Source organism: Paroedura picta, chromosome 7 (assembly GCF_049243985.1).
Source record: "Paroedura picta isolate Pp20150507F chromosome 7, Ppicta_v3.0, whole genome shotgun sequence".
Lineage (NCBI taxonomy): Eukaryota > Metazoa > Chordata > Lepidosauria > Squamata > Gekkonidae > Paroedura > Paroedura picta.
The window spans coordinates 7,066,807-7,089,921 of NC_135375.1; the positions used below are offsets into that span (position 1 = coordinate 7,066,807).

The 23,115-nt window shown below is 51.8% G+C and overlaps 1 protein-coding gene across 1 annotated transcript; it reads left to right on the forward strand.

The window, feature by feature from the left end:
• Positions 1-423: 423 nt before the first annotated feature.
• LOC143842051 (nucleolar protein 6-like) lies at positions 424-21,907 on the forward strand. The gene is made up of 11 exons (XM_077346694.1): positions 424-611; positions 2,043-2,160; positions 2,672-2,826; positions 3,258-3,421; positions 5,302-5,454; positions 5,975-6,072; positions 9,098-9,222; positions 10,594-10,683; positions 14,276-14,476; positions 20,746-20,847; positions 21,504-21,907. Exons 1-11 carry the CDS (start codon positions 432-434, stop codon positions 21,648-21,650), a joined length of 1,533 nt encoding a protein of 510 aa, XP_077202809.1. The 5' UTR covers positions 424-431; the 3' UTR covers positions 21,651-21,907.
• The last annotated feature ends 1,208 nt before the right edge of the window (positions 21,908-23,115 follow it).

Genomic DNA, 23,115 nt, shown 5'->3' on the forward strand with positions numbered 1-23,115 from the left:
ATGTGCCAGGATTTGTCTCTTGTGGCCCTTCCTGGCATACCCAGGGAATTGCCGATGGCCACTGTGGGATGGTAGGCGAATTCCCTCCAGGCCAGGCTGGATTCTGGAGATCTTTGGTGTATGGGGGGGGGGGGATCATTTAGGCATTAAATTGGGGACACTGTGGGTGGGCAGGTAGTTGTAACTTCCCGCATTGTGCAGGGGGCTGGACTGGATGACCCTGGAGGGGGGCCTTCCAACCCTATGAGTCTATAAACCTTCCTCACCGGATTGTCATAAGGATTAAGTAAGCCGACTTGGTTTCCTGCTGGGGAGGAAGGTGGGGTTATAAATGAACAAATAATTTTAAGCTAATAGAAACCATCTCTCTGCTCCGGCTGGCCTTTTCTGCCCCGTTCTTTGTTGGGGTGGGATTGAGGGATTTTTGCCTGATGTCTCGTAACCTGCCCCTTCCCCGGAATTCCTTGCAGCCAGCGGGTACCGGCGAAGAGGCGATGGTGGACACCGTCCGCTCCTACGATGACCTGAGCCGCAAGCTGTGGAACCTGGAGGGGCTGCCTCTGACAGTGACGGCCGTGCAGGGAGCGCATCCGGCCCTCCGGTACACAGATGTGAGTCTGGCCTCCCAGAAGCAGGGAGCGGCTGGCCGGGGGGGAGAGCAGATGCGGCCTGCTGAGAGCGTCAGAGTGGGCCTCGGGGCAGATGACGCTTCTTGGACTGGCACGGATTTGCAGTCGGTTTCTGTGGAAAGCTGTAGGGTGGGAGAGCCCAGCATCGGTGTTTGATCACCCACGCATGTGTGGAAGAGCAGCTGGGCTGGCTCAGAGCCCAGTCGGTCTCTCGGAGACCAGCATCCTGTTTGAGGCTGCCATAAAACTCAGCCTGCAGAGTGGAGCAGCCCGCAGGCCTCAAGATGCCTTTCCTTCCTCCCAGGCCTCTCTCTGCGTTTTCCAAGTTCCTAGGCACCCTCCAAGCCTCAGGATTGCTGTGTGGAGAGCTAGAACCATAGACTCCTAGAGTGGGAAGGGGCCACACAGGCCATCCAGTCCCACCTCCTGCTCAATGCAGGATCAGCCTCCAGCATCCAGGAGAAGGATCTATCCAGCCGCTGCTTGAAGACCCCCAGTGAGGGGGGAGCTCCCCACCTCCTGAGGCAGCCCCTTCCACTGCTGAACTGGACTCCTAGAATCCCAGAGTGGGAAGGGGCCATGCAGGCCATCTAATCCCACCCACTGCTCAGTGCAGGATCAGCCTCAAGCATCCAGGAGAAGGATCTGTCCAGCCGCTGCTTGAAGACAGCCAGTGAGGGGGAGCTCCCCACCTCCTCAGGCAGCCCCTTCCCCTGCTGAACTAGACTCCTAGAATCCTAGAGTGGGAAGGGGCCATGAAGGCCATCTAGTCCCACCCCCTGCTCTATGCCTGTATGGCCCCTTCCAACTCGATGATTCTAGGATTCTATGAATATACTAGTAATCAAGCCCGCTGTACGACCAATACAGCGGGGGCTCCGTGGCCGGCGTCCTGAGGGCAGGGGCTCCCTCGGGTGGCGGCCTGACGCGGCGAGAGGCTCTTTGCGCCTGTCACCATGTCAGGCCGCCGGCAAGAGAGCAACTGCGAGCTGCGCTTTGCGCGGCTCACAGTTGCTCCCTTCGGCAGGTCGGGAATCGGCCGGGCCAATCAGCAGGCACTTCATGCCTGCCGATTGGCCCAGCCAATGGTCTGTCCAGAGGAAGGGGCCAATCGGCACCCTTCCTCATCCTGGACAGAGCCCGCCCTAACTCCTCCCACAAAGCCCTTACGGCTTTATTTAGTCCACGGGGCCCGTGGTGCCGCGGGCTGTGTTAAGATAATGGAGTAGAGAACAACAGTGTAAGCTGCTTGGGGTCCCCATTGAGGAATTAAATGAGTTAAATGACTATCCTGCATTATGCAACTTTGACGAGCTTTCTTTCTTTGCCACCACTGTACAAGGTGAGAGAAATTCTCTGGTGCCTCCCCTCCCTTCCTTCCTCCGTTTAAATGCCATTCTACCAATTCCATAGGTCTTTCCTCCACTCCCCGTGAAACCGGACTATGCCTACTATGCCAGGAACAAGGATCTGGGGTTCCTGTTGCCGTTGGCGGAGAAGCCCTGCCCTGTTTATATATCTCCAATGAAAGGCAAGGATGGATTTTGGGGGACCTTGTTGGCTTGGAGCAGTGGGTGTGAGTGCAGGGGGAGGTGGGGGGAGAAGCACAAGTTGTGTATATTACAGGGGTGGTTCTCCCAGAGCTCTCTTCTCATTCCCCATGGGGCGAGGAAGTCAAGATGATGGTAAGCCGTTTTATAAAATGCAAGGTACAAAAGAAATTCCATCTAAACATCCGGAAGAAGTTCCTGACAGAGCGGTTTCTCAGTGGGACAGGCTTCCTCGGGAGGTGGTGGGTTCTTCATCTTTGGATATTTTTAAACAGAGGCTGGAGAGCCATCTGACAGAGAGGCTGATTCTGTGAAGGTTCAAGGGGGTGGCAGGTGACAGTGGGTGAGCGATAGGTTTGTGAGTGTCCTGCATAGTGCAGGGGGTTGGACTAGATGACCCAGGAGGTCCCTTCCAACTCTATGATTCTATGATTCTTTTCGTCTTGCTTCCGCGCGTATTTCTTCCTGCTAATTGGTTCTCTCCTCCTCCAGTCCTGTGTCACATGGAGGGGAGCGGCCAGTGGCCTCATGACAAGGAAGCCATCCGGCGGATCAAGGCCGCCTTCCAGGTACAACTGGCGGAACTCCTGCACCAGCAACATCACCTGCTTTGCCGGCCCAGCCCCGCCTACACGGATGTGTACAAGGTAATGGTGCCTGGCACATTTGGGCTCAGAATGGGTCTGGAACCCGTCTCAGAAGTCACTGCTTACTGCACTGTGCCTCCCGCTCTTCGGACATGCAGGCAAATTGAGAGCTGGGGTGGCAGAGCGATTAGAGGGAGGGGTCCCCAACACAGTGCTGATGGGCACCCTGGTATTTGCCGAAAGCTTTCTTGGCACCCGGCAAGTCATTTTGAATAGTGGGTGTGGCTTTTGTCCAGCAGGGTTTCTGATTGGGGCCTGGAAGATTGTAGAGCTTGTGCCAATGGGAGAGACACTTCTGGGGAGCTGTGTGAGTTAATGAGATCTTGGGGTACTTGGAGACTGCAAGCTCAATAGAGTGCCAGGAGGGAAGAAGGAGCCAGAGGGGCCTTTTGGGGCCAGCTGACAGGAGCCTGTGCTGCTTTTCTTCCCAGGACGGCTACGTCTTCCGCCTCCACGTGGCCTACCACCGAGAATCCCAGATCTTGAAGGAGGTGGTCACTCCAGAGGGCATGCTGAAGTACCAAGATACCGAGGAGTCCCTGCGGCTGGAACTGGAGACCCTGCACCTGCCCTTCCTGACCAGCACGCTTCACGGGTGAGGGAGAAGGAGCAGCCGTGCTGTGTCTGCAAAGGACCACGGTCCTGTCTGTGCAACCCGAGGAACCTCTTACAAGGGAGAGGGGCTTCTTGGCATCGGAGCCTCTCCTGGGCAAGCAGGGCTGAGTCTGAGGGACCACAAGGGGTAGATCATGGGGGCTCACCATGAGCTGGTCTCCTAGTTGCTCAGACCAAGGTTGGCTTCGGGTGTTGAGGCTGGTCTCTCTGCCACTCCCCCCCCCATCAGTCCAGGCAAGGTGGCTTTCTCTCTCTAGCACAGCAGAGAGATCAACAAAAGAGTAAAAATAAAAATGGGGGGGACTCAATCCTTCTGTCCCTCTGCTAAAACATAATGTATTTGATGTTAAATATAGAGTAGGAGCTTTGCTTAAGGGCTTCCAAGTTCCTGTTGCATAGTCAGCACTCACCTGGCAGCCGCATGGTCCAAAATGGCTACTCACCTCTTCTCCAAACCAGAGCAACCTCCTATTTCAATGGTCAGCAGGCGAAGAAAGCCCCATTTCCTGTGGCCAGCAGCATATACCTCTGTGTCCCCTCCCGTCTGGATTACCCCAGGTCCTACTGGGAACAAGAAGTTCGGTCCCCTTTGTATCCTATGGGAGTCTAGGAAGATGTGCCCCCCCCACACACAATTCCTGCTTCCTGGCTTGGCCAATCAGCATTTGAAGGGAAGTGAGCAAGGGATTCATGTTACCCCTCCCTCTCTCTCTCTCCAAAGCTCAGAGAAAGAAAACCTGTGTCATGTTGAAATAGTCATAAAATCACAGAGTTGGAAGGGGCCATGCAGGCCATCTAGTCCAACCCCCTGCTCAACGCAGGATCAGCCCTAAGCATCCTAAAGCATCCAAGAAAAGTGTGTATCCAACCTTTGCTGGAAGACTGCCAGTGAGGGGGAGCTCACCACCTCCTTAGGCAGCCTATTCCACTGCTGAACTAGACTCCTAGAATCATAGAGTTGGAAGGGGTCACACAGGCCATCTAGTCCAACCCCCTGCTCAACGCAGGATCAGCCCAAGCTATCCTGATCTCATCAGATCTCAGAAGCTAAGCAGGGTCAGCCCTGGTGAGTCCTTGGATGGGAGACCAATGAGAAAGTCCAGGCAGGCAGTCGCCAACCTCTTCTGAACGTCTCTTGCCTGGAAACCCTCTGCAGTTTTTGAAAGTTGGCTGTAACTTGAGGACCAAAAAAGGCCTAATTAGTCTAGTTGAATTAACGGTGAAATAAAATTCGGAAGGTGGAGCAGGGCTCCTCTTTTATGATGGGCTTCAGTGCATCTTTCCCCCCTTCCTTACTTAACTCCTGCCCAAATCTTCGAGATAAAGTCGGATGGCGGCATGTAACCAAAAGACCAGGACTCGAGGGCATCCATTGAAGCTAATGGGCAGTAGGTGCAGGGCGGGCGGAAGGAAATACTTCTTTGCCAAGATAGTGATTAAAATGTGGAATTTGCATCCAGAGGATGCCATGAATGACCACGGGAACAGAGAGTTTTCAGAGGGGGTTAAGTAGATTAATGGGGGATGAGTCTATCAAGGGCTGCGAGGGGAACCTCCCCATTCAGAAGCACTAAATCTCTGAATCCCAGAACCAGGAGGCAACTTTAGGAGAAGACCTCAGCCTCTGTCGCTTTGTTGTTGGCCCTCCAGAGGGACTGGTTGGCTACTGTGTGATGCAGGAGGCTGGACTGGATGGACCCTCAGTGGTCTGACCCAGCAGGGCTCTCCTCAGGTTCTTAGGAAGGACACCACAGGAACTGACTGTGGGGCAGGATGCTGGGCTTCGATGGACCTTCACCAGTCGGGTGCATCTGGGCTTTTCTGATGTCCTTACGAGAGGTCTTTGCTTCCTGTCCCCAGCCTGCAGCAGCAGCACCCAGCTTTCGGCTCCACCTGCCGCCTTGCCAAGCGCTGGATCAGTGCCCAGCTGTTGAGCGACAGCCTTTCAGAGGAGTGCGTGGATTTGCTGGCAGCCTTCCTCTTCCTCTGCCCGGCACCTTTCACGGCGCCCAGGTAAGGGCCCTTGCTTGCCAGGAGCTCACCGCCAGAGGCAAGAATACATGGGAGTGCCATATGGCGGCCAGGGGGGTGGAGGGTGGAGGCAGGGAAGCAGGGGGAGGCCGTCACTCTGTAGACTTCCAGAGGGCTTGTTGCCAGGAGGGGCTGTAGCTCAGTGGCAGAGCCGCTGCTTGGCATGCAGAAGGTCCCAGGTTCAATCCCCGGCATTTCCAGTCAAAAGGACCAGGCGCTATTGGTTATGCTGAATAAATTAGTTGAGGATGTATATCTTTATCAGAAGGAACCGAGTGAAATGCATTGTAAAGTGAAAATACATGTTCCTATGTTCAAGTATGCATGTAGGGAAGGGCCGTGGCTCAGTGGTAGGTCCCAGGAGGTCCCAGGTTCAATCTCCATCATTTCTAGTCGAAAGGACCAAGAAGGAGATGAGATGCATGACCTCTGCCTGACCCCGGAGAACTGCTGCCAGTCTGCTTCGAAAGTTCTGACTTTCATGTCCTGCTCTCCTCCCCAGTTCTCCTCAGGTGGGCTTCCTTCGCTTCCTCCAGCTGCTCACCACCTTCGACTGGAAGAACAGCCCTCTGATCGTCAACCTGAATGCCGAATTGAAAGGTGAGCAGAGGCAGGGGCCGGAGAGAGTGGCGCTGAGTCCCTTCCGATGGGGGATGCTCACAAGCACAGTGGACTTTCCTCAGTGTCTGTGAGAGAGGACCTTCCTGCCCAGGGGCCCTTGTGTGGTCCCAGCTCAGGCAGAGCGGAGAGGTGGTGCAGTTTCCTTTCTTTCAATGTTCCTGTTCTCCTTACTTCTTGTTTTGGAGAGGTTTCGTAACCTGATCTCCGTAGGGGAGCCAGGTGGCTCATAATCCAGTTTGCACGGCTGCATCTTAAAACCTTCCTGCTCTTTTGTTTTAAAGAACATTTGGCTTTACACGCACCCCGGGCGGTGCTAACCACATCATTTTTCTCTGTAACGCTTCAGGGCAATATCAATGGCTGGACGTTGTGGACCCGCCCCTGTTTAGTAATTTTGTCCTCAGCCTCTGATATTCAGAGTTGCGCTGCCTCTCTTTATGGCCATTCCGTTTCGCCGTCATATTCCTCGGCCTCTCCTTCCTGGATCCTTCCAAACTTTTAGATCCAGAAGGGGAGCCATGTTTGTCTGTGGCAGTAGAAAAGAGAAAGAGACCCGGAACACCTGAAAGACTAACATAGCTTTTCCAGCTTGGTGTAAGGGATAAGAGTTACGGCTTCTAATCTGGAGAGCTGGGCTTGATTCCCCCTCCTCTTCCACATGCAGCCAGCTGGGTGACTTTGGGCCAGTCACAGTTCTCTCAGAGCTCTCTCAGCCCCCCCGCCCCCTCGGTTCACGAAACCCAGGTTGAGAAAGCCTGGGTGTAGTTAAAGGGAGGCCCTGCCTTACTTGGACTGCCTCTGTTCTTTGGCCACCTCACCTGGACAAAGCTGCTGCACCTGCGTTCACCTGAGAAGGTCCCTGTTGTGCCCATCCCCTTGGCTTCACGCCATGAAGGGATCCAATCCAGGACAAAGTTCTTTCTCCTCCTTCCCTCCTTCCCCCTCTTGGGTTTCAGTTTTGTAATCCTGCAAGAGGGGTTTTTTGTTGTTGTTGTTGTTTGACAGGTTGTTTTTGTAGTTGAGTTTCAGCTTTGTTCTCGTGGAAATCTCATCCCCCTCCATTATTGAAGGATTCACACCTGTAACCCCCTCCTTCCCTCCCTCCTACAGACCCCTCGTTGAGGAGTGGCTAGAAGACAAGAGCACATTTCAATGAATTCTTTAAAAAATTCATTATTATTATGATTCCTTATTGGTCTTATATACCAGGGGTAGTCCACCTGTGGTCCTCCAGATGTCCATGGACTACAATTCCCATGAGCCCCTGCCAGCATTCGCTGGCAGGGGCTCATGGGGATTGTAGTCCATGGACATCTGGAGGACCACAGGTGGACTACCCCTGTTTTATACCACCCCTCCCTGAGAGCATGCTTGGGGGCTGTTCACAACATGCACTGCATTATAAAATCACAGTTAGAACATATAAAGCATTATTAAATCCCTATGACGTTCCATTGTGCCTGCTCATTGGTTAAACAGTCCGACACTTGGTCCACTTTATGGACAAAAGGCAGTATTATTTTTCATGTTCTAATTCATTGGAGGGAATAAGCCAGAGAGGAGTGGAGGGAGGCCTGAAGGTCTGATTGGCTATATTAGCTTGTTTCGACCTCAGCCAAAGGCCTGGTGGGAAAGCACTGTTTTAGAGGCATTGCAGAACATAGATATTTGCTGGCAGGGGCTCATGGGAGTTGTAGTCCATGGACATCTGGAGGACCGCAAGTTGACTACCCCTGCTTTAGGATGCTTAGGGCTGATCCTGCATTGAGTAGGGTTGGACTAGATGGCCTGTATGGCCCCTTCCAACTCTATGATTCTAGGATTCTATGACCCTGCGTTGAGCAGGGGGTTGGACTAGATGGCCTGTATGGCCCCTTCCAACTCTATGATTCTAGGATTCTATGATTCCAGAGCTTGGGCCTCAACTGCAGCTCATTTTAACCAGGCTGGACTTACTGCCAAAAAGGCCCTGGCCCTGGATAAGGCCAGACACACAATTCCTTTGGACCGGGGACCACCAACATGTTGGCATTAGAAGAAGTTCTTCTGGGGGCATGCTGGGAGAGGCGGTCCCTTAGATCAGGGCCAAGACTTTGCATGGCCTTGAAAGTTAGAAGGAAAACTTTCAACCTTGAAATGGTGTTTTCCCCCCAAAGTTATACAGTATTTATTTAAAAGAACATATTGACAAGCATGCTTTTAGCACAGCGCTAGATTGAGCAGGTTGACTCAGCCTTCCATCCTTCCGAGGTCGGTAAAATGAGTACCCAGTTTGCTGGGGGGTAAACGGTCATGACTGGGGAAGGCACTGGCAAACCACCCCGTATTGAGTCTGCCATGAAAACGCTAGAGGGCGTCACCCCAAGGGTGAGACATGACTCGGTGCTTGCACAGGGAATACCTTTACCTTTACCCTTTAGATTGAGCAAGGGATCCTTGTTAAGAAGCCTATCCTATATTTTAGAATCTGATGACAGGGCATGCGTAGAGAGAGGGACAGAAGAATTGTGTCTTACCCGTTTCTTTTATTCCCATGCTCAATCTGGTGCTGTGCTAAAAGTATGCTTGTAAGCATTGATTGGCCAAGGCTCTCAGTAGAAGGCAGCTTCATGTGCATATTGGGGAGGGGCCGGGCCCGTGGCTCAGGGGGGAAAGTCTCTGCTCAGCCCGCAGAAGGTCTCAGGTTCAAGCCCCAGCCTCTCCAGTTAAGGGGTCCGGGGGCAGGTGATGTGAAAGGCCTCTGCCTGAGACCCTAGAACACGGCTGCTGGTCTGTGTGACCAACACTGACTTTGGGGGCTGCTAAGTCAGCTTCAGGTATCCTCTGCAGTTCTGCAGAAGTGAATTCTACTCCTACCTGCAAAGAGGCAGCATTGCCGGTGTCGAGGGGACCTTCCTGTGCCTGAAAAGGAAGGAGCCGCTGCCAGTTCTAGCAGGGGGTGGTGAAAAGCAGGCAGCTGACATGACTCTGTACAATGCATGTTCATTCCCCCCCACACCCCCAGGTGAAGAATACGTGGAAATCAGGAATGACTTTGTGGCCGCCCGGTCTCGCCTCCCGGTCATGTTCATTGCCACCCCCCGGGACCGTCGGGACTCAGTGTGGACTAAGGAGAGGCCTTCTGCACAGGTAGGTGGGCTTCAGCCCTCCCTTCTGAGCCCTGGATCTTCTCCTGAGCAATAAAGCATTGCCATGTCAGAGTCTGACTTCTCAAAAATATCAGAAGAGCCCGGCTGGATCAGGCCAGTGGTCCATCTAGTCCAGCATCTTGTCTCACGCAGTGGCCAGCCAGTTCCTCTGGAGGGTCAGCAACAGGGCTAGAGCAGGGGCAGGCACATGGTGGGGCTCCAGATGTCCATGGACTACAATTCCCATGAGCCCCTGGGGCTCATGGGAATTGTAGTCCATGGACATCGGTAGCCCCACCGTTTGGCCACCCCTGGAGTAGAGGCCAAATCTTTCCGCTGATGTTACCTCCTGTCTCTAGGATTCCAAGCTGTAGTGCCTCTGAATGTGGAGGTTCTCCATGAATCTCTCTAATCTCCTTTTGAAGCTGTCTAGTCCAGTGGCCATCGCCACCTCCTCTGCCAGTGAATTTTAATCACTCTCCACCCTTCGGGCTCTTACTGCCTTTTGTGCAGCAAACATTAAATCGCTCCTTTAAAAAATGTATTTATTTATTTGATCATTTCTTTTCAGCCCTTTCCTGAAGCTATAAATGTGCACCCCTCGGTAGGAGGTAATAGTTTGGTAATAGCTGGAATTTCCCTGCAGGGTTCAAAATCCACCCTCAGCTTATAGTCTGTGCGTCTGATGGCATTTTTCCTCCATTCATGCAGAGTTGAAGCACCTAGTTTGTTCCAAGGGATGCCAGCCTCCAGGTGGGGTCTGGGGATCCCCCGTAATTACAGCTCCTCTCCAGGCTACAGAGCTGAGTTCCCCTGGAGAAAATGGCATACTTAAAACGTGGATTGGGTGGCATTCTACTCCACCGAAGCCCCTCCCCTCCTCAAGCCCGCCCTCTGCAGGCTCCACCCCCAACGTCTCCAGGTTTCCCCCATCCCAAAGATGGCAACCGTATTTGTTACTAATTCCGGCCTTGACAGTGAAGTCGAGTTACCCCACCTAAGGCTTAATTCGCGCTGGGGAAGGAGAAACGCGTAGACCAGATAATTTGGAGTGGCAGCGTATGAATTGTGCAAAAGGATCCAGCTTGCCAAATTAGAATGCTGGACTAGGATCTGGGAGACCCAAGTTCGAATCCCTGCTCCGCCAAGGAACCTGGCTGGGCACACTTGAGTCAATCCTACCCTCCCAGCCTTGGTAGATTTGAGTCCGGTAGTGCTTAGAGACCACCAGCCAGGTGCCTTCTGTTCCAGCATTCGAAAGGTGCCTGCAGGGTCAGTATGGCTGGGGATCCCTCCCTAATGCCTCCAGCGTGCCGAAGACCCCTTCCCTTCAAAGCCCCCACCCCCCACACACACCTCTCTTACTTTTCAGATGTTGCTCCGCCTGCTCGTCCTGGCTCAAGAATCTCTCCGGACTTTGGAGGAGCAGTTGATGGATCCTTTGGGGAACCAGGATGCGAAGGTGAGGGGCATACCTTGGCAGAAAGGCAGGTGTGCTGTCCAGAATGCGCTTAGCCCTTTGCTCCAGCAGAACAATCGCAGCCTCTGTTATGTTCCACGCTGTGCTAGGTTAATGGAATCTGGTTGAGGCATAGGAGGTGCAGAATGGGGGGCCTGGGTTCGAATCCTGCTCGATCCGTGAACTCTTTCGATGAACCACGCGGGCGTGAAACGGGATATTTCCCTGTGTTACCCAAATAGGCAGTCTCCAAATTTATATCGGCTTTTATTTGGAGACTTAGCAAGACGGGGGGTAACTTGGGATCAGCGAAGTTAAAGGGGGTTATTCCCCTCAAGAAACTCAGCACAAGCTGTCAGATGTTACACTGGAAAAGTTTTTATTGAGGGGAATTAAAGGGGTACCGGAAAACAAGGCTTGACTCAGAAAATAAGGGAGGAAAGGGGAGAGAGTATTATGGGAAAGGCAGTATTTACCAGTCCCGATATGAAGAGAGGTCTGGTGAACCAGCAGTGAAATGACCAGTGTTTCACAGAGCAGGAAGAAGGAGGGGGGCCTACACACAAGGAGGGGCGCGTGTAAGGCACTGAGAACATACCCACAACACTGGTGGCTCTTGATATAGGAAGTTTGCTCCCAACACAATGAGTTGATGAGGGTGGCCAATGTTCCAGGGATAACCCTGATGGGTTCTCAGGAGCAGACCACGGCTGGGACTGCTTTACCTGAAAAGAACTCAGTTAAACCAGGGGTAGTCAACCTGTGGTCCTCCAGATTTCCATGGACTACAATTCCCATGAGCCCCTGCCAGCGTTTGCTGGCAGGGGCTCATGGGAATTGTAGTCCATGGACATCTGGAGGACCACAGGTTGACTACCCCTGAGTTAAACCACCTTGACGAACCGCACAGGGAAGCTGCTGACATTTGGGGAACATGTTTGGAATCGCTGATTTAGGGAGCCCGTTGCAAGGAAAGCAGGACTGGGAATTTGACCAGTTCCCAGGGTGCCCGTTGTCCTAAATTATGCCTCTCCCTGGGGTGTGGAGGAGGTCGTTAGCAGGTCAGCCTCTGTGTCTCTCAGGATCTGAAGTTGCCATTGTTTCAATTCTAAACTACAGGTCAAGGCAATTCCTGGAGAGGTCGTTTGCCATTGCCAGCCTCTTTGAAGCAACCCTGGGTGCCCTTTGTGGTCTCCTGTCCAAGTACTAGGCAGGGCTGACCCTGCTTAGCTCCCGAGATCTGGCAGGACAAGGCTGCTGGGGTCAGGGTGAAATTTAGGTTTCCCGATCGGATGCTGTGGTCCCTATACTCCGCTCAGGAGCAGTGTGGGGACCTTCACGGCTTTGCTGTCTGTGTTCGTGCCTGTCTTTTAAGAGTTGGGCCAGTAGGCTTTCAGGCTCCTGAGGAAGGCTTGAAATGACTTGGGAAACAGTTGACAAAATCCTGGAAGGTGGAGAGTTTGGTGAGTAAGCCTCCCACGAGTCAGGGGGGAACTCCCTCTGTGACCTGAATTGCTCCTTCCCCTTGATATTGTATGCAAAATAAGCGCCATTAAGCAACTCTGCTTTGTTTGCATAATCAATGCACACTTGCAGACTGGAGCATCTTTCTTGATGTCAAATCTGGCCTCATCCTTACCTGGCCTTTCCTTCTAGTGGAGAGCCAGGGCGGTCTCTCCTCAGCCCAATAAGATGCAGGAAGAGAGAAGAGCTAGGGTTTTGTACCCCGCCTTTCACTACCGGAAGAGGTCCCCAAGTAGTTTGCAAGCACCTTTTCCTTCCGCTCCCCACAACAGACATCCTTTGAAGTAGGTGGGGATGAGAGAGCTCTGTGAGAACTGCTCTGCAAGAGCGGCTCGAAGAGAACTGTGTTTGGCCCCAGGTCACCCACCTGGCTGCATGTGGAGGAAGAGTGGGGAATCCAACCCAGTCCTCCATATCACCAGCAGCTCCTAACCACCACACTCCGCTGGCTTCTACACCACGTTGAAGGTTCCTTAGGCCAGGGGTAGTCAACCTGTGGTCCTCCAGATGTCCATGGACTACAATTCCCATGAGCCCCTGCCAGCAAATGCTACCCCTGCCTCCGGTGCGTGACCCTGTTGCTTGGACTGTCAGCGGTTTGCGGGGAGGAAATGCATGAGGCTGCATTATGAGCCTGACAAGCCATTTCCTGGCTCTGTTACGCAGCTGCCAACCTGCCCAGGCTTTCTGGGCTTTCTTTCCCAAGGCCACGACTGCGAGGCAGGGCGAGTCGTGCCGTGAACTCTCCCTTGGCAGCGGAGACGGCCAGCGAACCAAATGAACTGCACAGCTTCTGAGTCAGCCCTCCGCATCTGCGTCGTTCGCCTCGTGGGCCCGTCGCTCAGAGCTGCCAGCCTGCGCTGGAGTTTTGACATCCTCTAGGAAGCTGGCTTAGTGGGCCGGGGAGGCGGCTGGGTCTCCCAGCGGAGTGCTGAGTAAGCAGAATTGGTCCCTGAAAAGCGAGGGAACGTGTCAACACCTCCAAGGCTGTCCTGGCCTTGGGAAATCTTAACGAATTCTGCTTAGCCGGAAGAACTGGTTTTGGTGTCTTCCTTGTTGTCCTGCCCGGGACGACCCAGGCTGTCCCAATCTTGTCTCTTTTTCTGGAAGCTAAGTAGGGAATGCTCCTGGTGAGCACCGGGATGGGACTCTGCTAGCAGGGGCTCATGGGAATTATAGTCCATGGACGTCAGGAGAGCCGCAGTTTTGGCCACCCTTGCTCTCTGGGGTTGCCCTAAGTTGGTTTGACGTCACTTTCTCCCTACCAGCTTGTCAGTCCTGACTTGGTTAGCCCAAGAGAGCCCATGCTGTATCAGATCTCAGGAGCTCAGATGGGTTGCCCTTGATTTGTACTTGGATGGGAGACCACCATAGAAGCCTACATAAGGACAGGGAGTGGCAAACCGGCCCGAATGTCCCTTGCCTTTCAACCCTGGTGTGCGTATTGATCAGTCATGTAGAAGAAGAAGAGTCGGTTTTTATACCCCACTTTTCACTGCCTGAAGGAGTCTCAAAGCAGCTTCCGATCACCTTCACTTCCTCTCCCCACAACAGGCAGCCTGTGAGGCCGGTGGGGCTGAGAGAGCTCTGGCTGAACTTTTCTGTGAGAACAGCTCTATCAGTGCCATGGTGAGCCCAAGGTCAACCAGCTGGCTGCATGTGGAGGAGGAGCGGGGAATCAAACCCAGCGTGCCTGGTTAGAAGCTGCTGCTCTTAACCATGACACTTCCGTGTTTCACCGAGTGCAGATTTGCTGGAACTGCTAGAATTGAGTCTTAATTTATTACTTAATGTTATGTAAACGCATGTTTGGTGAACTGCCCTGAATCAGCAATGCTGAGGGGGATAGTATAGAAATTTAAGGGTGGGTGGGTGGGTGGGTGGGTGGATGGATGGATGGATGGATGGATGGATGAATGAATGAATGAATGAATGAATGATACTGACCTTGGTGGAGAAAGGGCCAGGTCCAGTAGAAGGCAGTCTCACGTGTATTCCACATGGATTCCCTGAGTTTCCTGCTTCGCCCCCCGTCCTTTGCAAGTAGCCCTGACCCGTCTCCCTCTCGCAGGTGGTCTTCCGTCCCCCTCTGGACCTGTACGACATCCTCATCCATCTGAACCCCAAGCAGATCCCGAGACACTTGCAAGCCGTGGACCGGCCAGCCAAATCATTCAGCCGAGGGACGTTGCCCAGGGAGGCCGCCGTGAAAACCCTGGCCTTTCCAGTGGTGGATTATGACCCGGTCCAGATGTATCTTCAGGAGCTGCAGGCAAGTGTGGGGTTAGGAAACAGCAGGTGGGAGAGTGACCGACTTTGTGGCAGCTCCTGTTGGTCTGAAGCAATAGATTTATGTGAGTTCCAGGGAATGAACCTGGGACCATCTGTGGAGAGCGATCAAGATGGGCCATCATGCCAGGGGCACCTTTAAGACCAACTAAATTTAATTCTGGGTGGAAGCTTTCATGTGCATGCACACTTCTGCAGATACGTGAATCCACACGAATGCTTCTACCCAGACTCAAACTTTCTGGGTTGGGAGCTAGCTTGATGCCGGGGTTAAGAGGAGCGGTCTCTAATCAGGAGAACTGAGTGCGGTTTTTTCTTCCTCCTCTGCATGCAGCCGGCTGGGTGACCTTGGGCCAGTCACAGTTCTCTCAGCCCGACCTACTTCACAGGGTATCTGTTGTGGGGAGAGGAAGGGTGGGTGATCGTAAGCCACTTTGAGATTCCTTCAGGTAGTAAAAAATGGGGTGCAGAAAAAAGGTTATTTTCTTCTTAAAGGTGCTGCTGAAATCAGATTTACATTTATAGAGCTATTATCCTGTCTCTGACAGTGGCTACCCACAGTGTGAATAATCATTCATCTCCAATACATTATCAGAGCTAGTGTGGTGTAGTGGCTAAGAGCAGCGGTTCCTAAGCTGGCAAGCTGGGTTTGATTCCCCGCTCCTCCGCATGCAGCCAGCTGGGTAACCTTGGGCCAGTCACAGTCCTGTCAGAGCTGTTCTCACAGAGCAGTCCTGTCAGAGCTCTCTCAGCCCTACGTCCTTCACAGGGTGTCTGTTGTGGGGAGAGGAAGGGAAGGCCACTTGAGATTTCTTCGGGCAGTGAAAAGCAGGGTATAAAACCCAACTCTTTTTCTTCTTAACTTGCATGTTTTGATTTTTCAGCGAGCAACTTAAAAGTTTAATTTTTGAAAACAAAAACCCTTTTTGGAAAAGGTTTACATCAAACACACGGGGATTTGCCACCATGAATTTTTAACATGGGTGGAAAAATTGTGTCTCATTTTCCTGCGTTCTGTGGATTTGACAGTACCCTCATATTTTTGAGGTGAGAGCAGGATTCAAATCCAGTAGCCCCTCAAAGAGCAAGAAGATCTCCAGGCTATAAACTTTCAAACATCAAAGCTCCCATCAACATCTGTCTGACGAATGTTGTTTTGATGCTTTAAAACAGGGGTAGTCAAACTGCGGCCCTCCAGATGTCCATGGACTACAATTCCCAGGAGCCCTTGCCAGCATTCGCCAGCAAATGCTGGCAAGGGCTCCTGGGAATTGTAGTCCATGGACATCTGGAGGGCCGCAGTTTGACTACCCCTGCTTTAAAATGTATATCCTGGAAAACTTACTCCTTCGGGTGCTACTGGATTTGAATCTTGCTCTTTTACCACAGTCTGACACGGCTGCCCACCAGAAACTAGTTCAATGGTGCCACCTATATATGCCGATCCTAAGAACTGCATCTGGATATCTGCTGCTTCTGGACCATAGAACTGCGCATGCAATTCTGCGAATGGACATGCAGTCCCAGGGGCTTCCATGTAAACAGCTTGAAGCAGAAGCATAAAGATGAGAAATATTCTGTTTCCTTCTCCAAGAGAATGGATTATTCAGATCGTAGTATCAGAGTTGAACGGTTCCTCCAGGGTCATCTAGTCCTACCCCCTGCAGAATGCAGGAAACTCACAACTACCTGCCCACCCACAATGGCCAGAAATCCTGGCCAGTCTGGCCTGGAAGAAATTCGCATTCTGACCCCGAAGTGGTGATTGGCATTTCCTTGGGCATGCAAGAAAGGGCCACAGTAGCCAAGCACGGACACAATCCCTTCTGCCCACCCACTCACCATCTGCCTGAGTTTGCAAAATCAGCATTTCTGTCTGATGGCTCTCCAGCCTCTGCTTAAAATCTGGCAAAGAAGGAGAACCCACCATCTCCTGAGGAAGCCTGTTCCACTGAGGAGCCGTTCTAACTGTCAGGAACTCCGTCCGGATGTTTAGCCGAAAACCCATTGGTTCTGCTCTGACCTCCTGTTATTTATTGGGGATTAATTAAAGGGTTTTTATGGGGATTCTTGTATTTTACCTTTTATTTTTTGAAAGCCACCTCAGGCCAATTTTGTCGGGAAGGACAGGATATAAATTCAATAATAAATAAATATAGGTAGTAAGATCTAAAGGTTCTGGGGCCAGCGAATCCACAAGTCTGCCTTTTCCCTTCTACCCCTGGAAAGTGCTAAGATAAGCAGAACTACACCTGTGCAGGATCACGGCCCAAAGGAAGGGACCCGTCCAGGGCTTACAAGACAGGCTGTTCCATCCGGGTTCCGGTCAGGGCCCAAAATTGCCCTCAGGAAGAGCTGGCCTCACGCTGGAGACGGGGAAGATCTGCCCCCCAAATCCCAGAACTCACCCCATCTGCAGTGTCTCAATCAAGGGGGATTAGATGATGTCTGTGCTTTTACTGCACTTTTATTGTTTTTAATAATGGCGTCAGCTGCCCTGAGCTATGTTGGAAGGGTGGGCTAGAAAAATAAAGAATTATATATTTGTTTAGGTAAGGAGAAGCAGCAGGTTTAATCCTTACCCCTGTACTGTCTGTGAGCAGACGTGCCCCCTCTCCTCCCACCCCCCCTGGTCTGATCCTGTACAGCTGTGCTTATATTCCTCTGTGCTTACCTTAATCTGGTATTATGACTCAGGGGGGTTGGTCTGAAGTAACTGAACACAGTTTGAGTTTGCTGGCACCTTTAAGACCGGCCAGGTTTAATTCTGTGCATAAGCTTTCATGTGCATCTTGTGAAGAACTTAGGCAGATGGTGAGTGGGTGGGCAGGAAGGGATTGCGTCCATGCTTGGCTCTTGGGGCCCTTTTTTGCATGACCAGGAAATGCCCATCTCCACTTTGGGGTCGGGAGGTGAATTTCCTCCAGGCCAGATTGCCCAGGGATGCTGATTTGGGGGGAGGGGGGGCATGGAATTCGGGTCCCTGAGGTGGGCAGGTAGTTGTGAGTTTCCTGCATTCTGCAGAGGGTTGGATGACCCTGGAGATCCCTTCCAAGTCTGTGATTCTGCAAGACGTGTGCATGCACACGAAAGATTAAACCCAGTTAGTCTTTGTTGATCCTCAAGGTTTCTCTGGACTCGAGCTGTGTTCTGTTATTACGTCTGTAATTGAAACTTCTAACCGTAGTGCCTGTTTCCGTATATATTTGTGGCTGATGTTCATTCATCTGGACTTTAACTCAGGAACCTGTGTGCTGTGAATTTTGTGGGTTCCAGGTTATTTCATAGTTTCTGCACCTGGGAGGGGGAGTGGAGCCTGCACACCTACACCTAGCAGAAGCCACCTCTTGTCTCCCCCCCCTCCGCCGTCCTCCTTGACCTTGCCCATTAACGCGGGTAGTGAGGTCACTTCTGGGGGGTCATGGCAAGGAGCCGTGGCCAGCTGACATCACTTCCGGGACTCCCCAAAGCCTGAAAAATTATTTCAGGAGCTCCTCCACAGTCCAAAAGTTGGAAAAGGCTGGTCTAACCACTACGCCAGATTGGTTCTTGACCTGGTTTTTGTGCCCAGAGCAACACGTGGCCTGTTCTCCACCCCACCCCGCTGCCACGGAGAGGGGGATTTTTCTACTTAAGCCCCAAGAGACAATAAAGAAGGAGAAGCCTAGAGCTGCCTCCAGCCTGCGAAGCTTTTAGGGCCAAAACCGCAGCCTGATTCAGGCGCCGTGGAAATCCACGATCCAGACCGGATCCTTTCTGAAGGCTACGTAGGCTGGGAAAGCTCCCTCTGAGGGAAAGAGAAATCAGGACACAACCAGTTCTCCATGGCTTGTGTGTCACAAGAGGAATGCTGAAACCTCAGTGTACCACCCAGCTGGGCAACTGTTGGCACGCCACCAGGTTATCCCGGGCAAAGGAGCACTTTTCTTCCCGCTTAATTGAGTCTTCACTTTTTATTGTGCGGGGATTTTGTATGCTCTGAAGCAGAGGTGTTGTCAGGGTTGAGAAATGTGCTCTTATTGACAGCTCTGTTAGCGTCACCGCATATCCCGTGGGGCCAGGAATCCCCTCCCCTGGCAACGCCCTGCCTCCGAAATCCAGAACCGGGAAACGTACAGAGGAGAGCAACAAAAGTGATGAGGGGGTCGGAGCCCCATGCCTGGGAGGAGAGCCTGGGAGTTTTCCGTTTGGAAAAGAGAGAACGAAGGGGAGAGGCAGGACGTGAGAGAGGTTTTTTAAGTCATGCATGGGGTGGAGAGAGTGGGCAGAGAGAATGTTCTGCCTCTCCCAAAATACCCAAGGGCGTTCAGTGAAGCTGGTGGGCAGTAGGTTCAAGGGAAATGCTACTTTACACAGAGAGTGAGTCAGGTGTGGGATTTGTTGCCAGAGGATGCCATGATGCACAAAGGAATAAACAGCTTTCCAAGGGGACTAGCTAGATTCATAGGGGGTTAAGTCTCTCAATTGCTACGAGCCCTGGTGACTGAGGGGAATCTCCACATTTAAAGAAGAAGAAGAGTTGGTTCTTATATGCTGCTTTCCTCTACCCGAAGGAGGCTCAAAGCGGCTTATAGTTGCCTTCCCTTCTCTCCCTCCACAAAAGACACCCTGTGAGGTGGGTGAGGCTGAGAGAGCCCTGAGATTACTGAAGAAGAAGAAGAGTTGGTTCTTATATGCCGCTTTTCTCTACCTAAAGGAGTCTCAAAGCGGCTTCCATTCGCCTTCCCTTTCCTCTCTCCAAAACAGACACCCTGTGAGGGAGGGGAGGCTGAGAGCGCTCTGAGATTACTGAAGAAGAAGAGCCGGTTCTTATATGCCGCTTTTTTCTACCTGAAGGAGTCTCAAAGCGGCTTACAGTCGCCTTCCCTTCCTCTCCCTGTGAGGTAGATGGGGCTGAGAGCGCTCTGAGGGGGTGAGAACTCTGTGAGAACAGCACTATCAGGGCCGTGATGACCCCAAGGTCTCCCAGCTGGCTGCATGTGGAGGCACGGAACAGGCAATAAGGATTTAATTGTTTTTAACCAGTTCCGATTTTTAACTTCATTTATTGTTGATGGTTTTATATATAGCTAAATTTTGTGTGTACGCTGTGTTGTGCTCCGCCTTGAATCTAAAGAGAAAGGACAGATACTAAGTTGAATTGTAAATAAATAAGCCGCCCATCCCCGAAATCCCCTGTCCCGCAGTGTTGCAGGGATGTCCTCTTATCTCAGGCGTTCTCAACCTGTCTGGTTGCTTCAACTATCACAGAAGCAGTAAACATCTGAAGGGGCCTTAGAGCAGGGGTAGTCAACCTATGGTCCTCCAGATGTCCATGGACTACAATTCCCATGAGCCCCTGCCAGCAAAAGCTGGCAGGGGCTCATGGGAATTGTAGTCCATGGACATCTGGAGGACCACAGGTTGACTACCCCTGCCTTAGATGGAATCCGGGTGTTGCTCCCTGTAAGCCAGGAGTCCCCAACGTGGCGTCTGTGACACCTTTCCTGGTCTCCACCCAGGAATTTTTAAAAGCGTGTGGGGGACCGGTGGGGCTTTCACCCACCAGGGCTTTTGATTGGCCATTGGAGATTTGGTTGGCCATACATACTTCCCCCCCCCCCCCAAGAACAAGGACAGAACTGTTTTGGCTCCAGCTGCCTTCACAGTGCAGGGTCTCCACCATGCGTCTGAAAGTAATTCAAGGAAACGTTTGTTTAAAAAGGCACCCGCATAAGTAGGCTTCTGCCGGAGATGTTGAAGAGTTAATGTTTCAGTTATGAATATAACATCACCCTCCCCCCTTGACATTTTTGACAGGCTCAATCGCTCGTAGAAGCCGTTTTGTGGTTCCCCCAGTCCAGTCTCAGAAGTTTGAAGCAGCCCAGAGGCCCCTGAGTGACACAGAGCGCTGGACTGTGTATGCCATTGGCCTGATCCAACAGGGCATCTCTTATATTTACATGTGTTTATAATTGTTTTATTTACCTAGTAAGCCTCCTTGGCCCTGAACAGAATAGCCCAGGCTAGCCTGATCTTGCAAGATCTCGGAAGCTAAGTTGGGCTGTCTCTGGTTAGTATTCCCCACTCCTTCTCCACATGCAGCCAGCTGGATGACCTTGGGCCCGTCTCAGTTCTCTCAGAGCTCTCTCCTCACCCACCTCACAGGGTGACTGTTGTGGGGAGAGGAAGGGAAAGCGATCGGAAGCCACTTTGAGACTCTCTCAGGTAGTGAAACTCAAGAGTGTAAAAACCTTTTTCCTTTCTTCCCAGGAGGCCTTTGGAGATCTTGCCCTGTTCTTCTACGACAAGCACGGAGGAGAGGTGATCGGAGTCCTCTGGAAACCGGCCAGCTTTGAGCCGCAGCCCTTCAAGGTGAGATCCCAGTCCTGAGTGGTGGGGCCTTGATCCATCCTGCATGCGTGTGAATGGCACACTTTTTGCCCCAGAAACTTGCCATTCCTTTTGGGGGGCACTGACTGGCAAGGGGAAGATTAAGATGGCAGGAGTGGGGCCAGGTCAAAGTGCCAAGAGCGCCGTGTAAGAGTGCCAGACTGATCATTCATTCATTCATTCATTCATTCATTCATTCATTCATTCATTCATTCATTCATTCATTCATTCATTCATTCATTCATGGGATTGCTTGACTGCCCCCCCCCCCGCAAGCTGGCTCAGCAATTGACATGACATGACATGACATTGTCCATCTTTAACACTTAGCTGCTCTTAATATTTGAGCAGTGGCCTCCTGGGCGGAGCCGGTCCGGCCTCTGTTTCTGGTCTCTCCAGAGACTTCGAGAGAAAGCTTCAGGACAAGCATAGCTGTGCACATCCTGATTGGCCTGTGGACCACAAACCGAGCCCCTAATGAACCCGAAAAGAATGGAGTTCCCTACCCCTCCCAAAGGGTACATCTCTAGAAGTCGCTGTATAAGGTGTCCCACTACCTAACCTTCCTTTCAGAGTTACCCACCATCCAAAGGTTAATCCGAAAGTTGTTTTCTCATATCTGCCTCTTTCTGTCCCAGCCGTCCACCGTGAGAGGGAGAATGTTGGCCCCCGGTTCGGAGTCGCTAACCATCCCCAACGTGTCGGCGATTCTAGAAGACTTTGAGGTCTTGGGGGAAGGCCTGGTCAAAGCGGTGGAGACCCGGACCGAGAAATGGTCCATCTAGCATCTTCTGTGACTCAGTTACATTCCGAGCGGCTTCCCTGGTAGCTCAGGGCGTTTCCTGACTCACGACATTTCGCTTTAGAAGTCTCTTACCAGGAAGGTATTTTTATTGCCCAGGTATTTTTATTATTCTTGTAATCCCGTTTCTCATGTACATTCACCACCCCGGACTTTCCCGATAAAAAGAATACTTTGTTTTTATTGGAGAAAAATGTATTAAAACATCGGCCTCTCCGTGGAGTGGAATTCTGATGGGGACCTGCCGCCGTCAACCAGGCATTCATTTTGCTCGAAGTTAGCATGACTAGCACTTCTTATTAGGACAGTCCACCTACCCCCTCCATCAGGAGGTGGTGTCCCCCTCCCCCCGGGTAATTCCAATCACCACTTGGGGGTCAGGAAGCAATTTTCCTCTAGGCCAGATCAGACCACGGTTCTTGGAGGGTTTTGACCTGAGCAGGCTGCCATGTTACCAGCCAGAACCTGTCTAGCTCAGGCATTTCTCCTGATGTTCCCTTGGCTCTGGGCTTCCAAGGCTTCCCTTTAGTTGCCCTGACTAGTAGCTACTTTGATCTATAAGGGTTAGAAACACTTTTTTGTCCTTAACAAATTCTGCCGTTTCTCCACTACTGAATAACATGCTGGCGTTCTGTGTTGAAATACCCAGCACTCTGCCCTCAGGCAACGGCAATCTTATATTTTATGGCTAAGGATGTGTTAATGTATTGTCATTGTGGCACTGTATTGCTTCCCACGTTTATGAATGCAAAACTGGGGAAGTGATCTTGCTGACCACCCTCGTTTCCCCTCACCCTTGTTTCCGCCCCTAGCGTCGGGCAAGGCCGTGCCAAGTTGCAAGACAATCCGGGGTATTTTGCCACTTTAACACAGTTATTGGTGCTGGCCTCTGGGTTTTGCCCAGTTCCTTGCTTTGTTTGTTTTTTGCCTCATCTTGCAACCCTCCAGAATTGCAGCTCCTCTTCCAGACTGCAGAGATCTGTTCTCCTGGAGAAACTGGGAGATTTTGGAGTTGGACTCTGGCATCCAACCTGGATCGGATAACTCCGTGCCTGATGGTTTCTAGGCTCATGTGGTATTTCTCTCTCCCCACCTCCCTCCATAAAAGACAAGGGACTATATGTACATTTGCATGCCAGGGCAAAGAGCAAACCTTTAAAGCTGTTCCAGGTTGCCAAATATAATTGTATTCATCCTTATAAAACTTGGTCTTTGAACTGCTTCTACTAACAGGAGCAAGGAGAGGAATTTCCTTCTGTGTCGGGGGAGAGAAGGTCTAGGTTTCCGAGAATGTGGGAAATGTGCTAAGGAGTCTGGGTCATAGACACTCGGCACAGATTATAAACAGCATAGTGTAAAATCGGCAATCTGTCTGGGAATTTGCCCCTTGAGATGTGTAGCCATGTTGGCTTGAAGCAGCAGAGTCGAGTTTGAGTCCAGGGCACCTT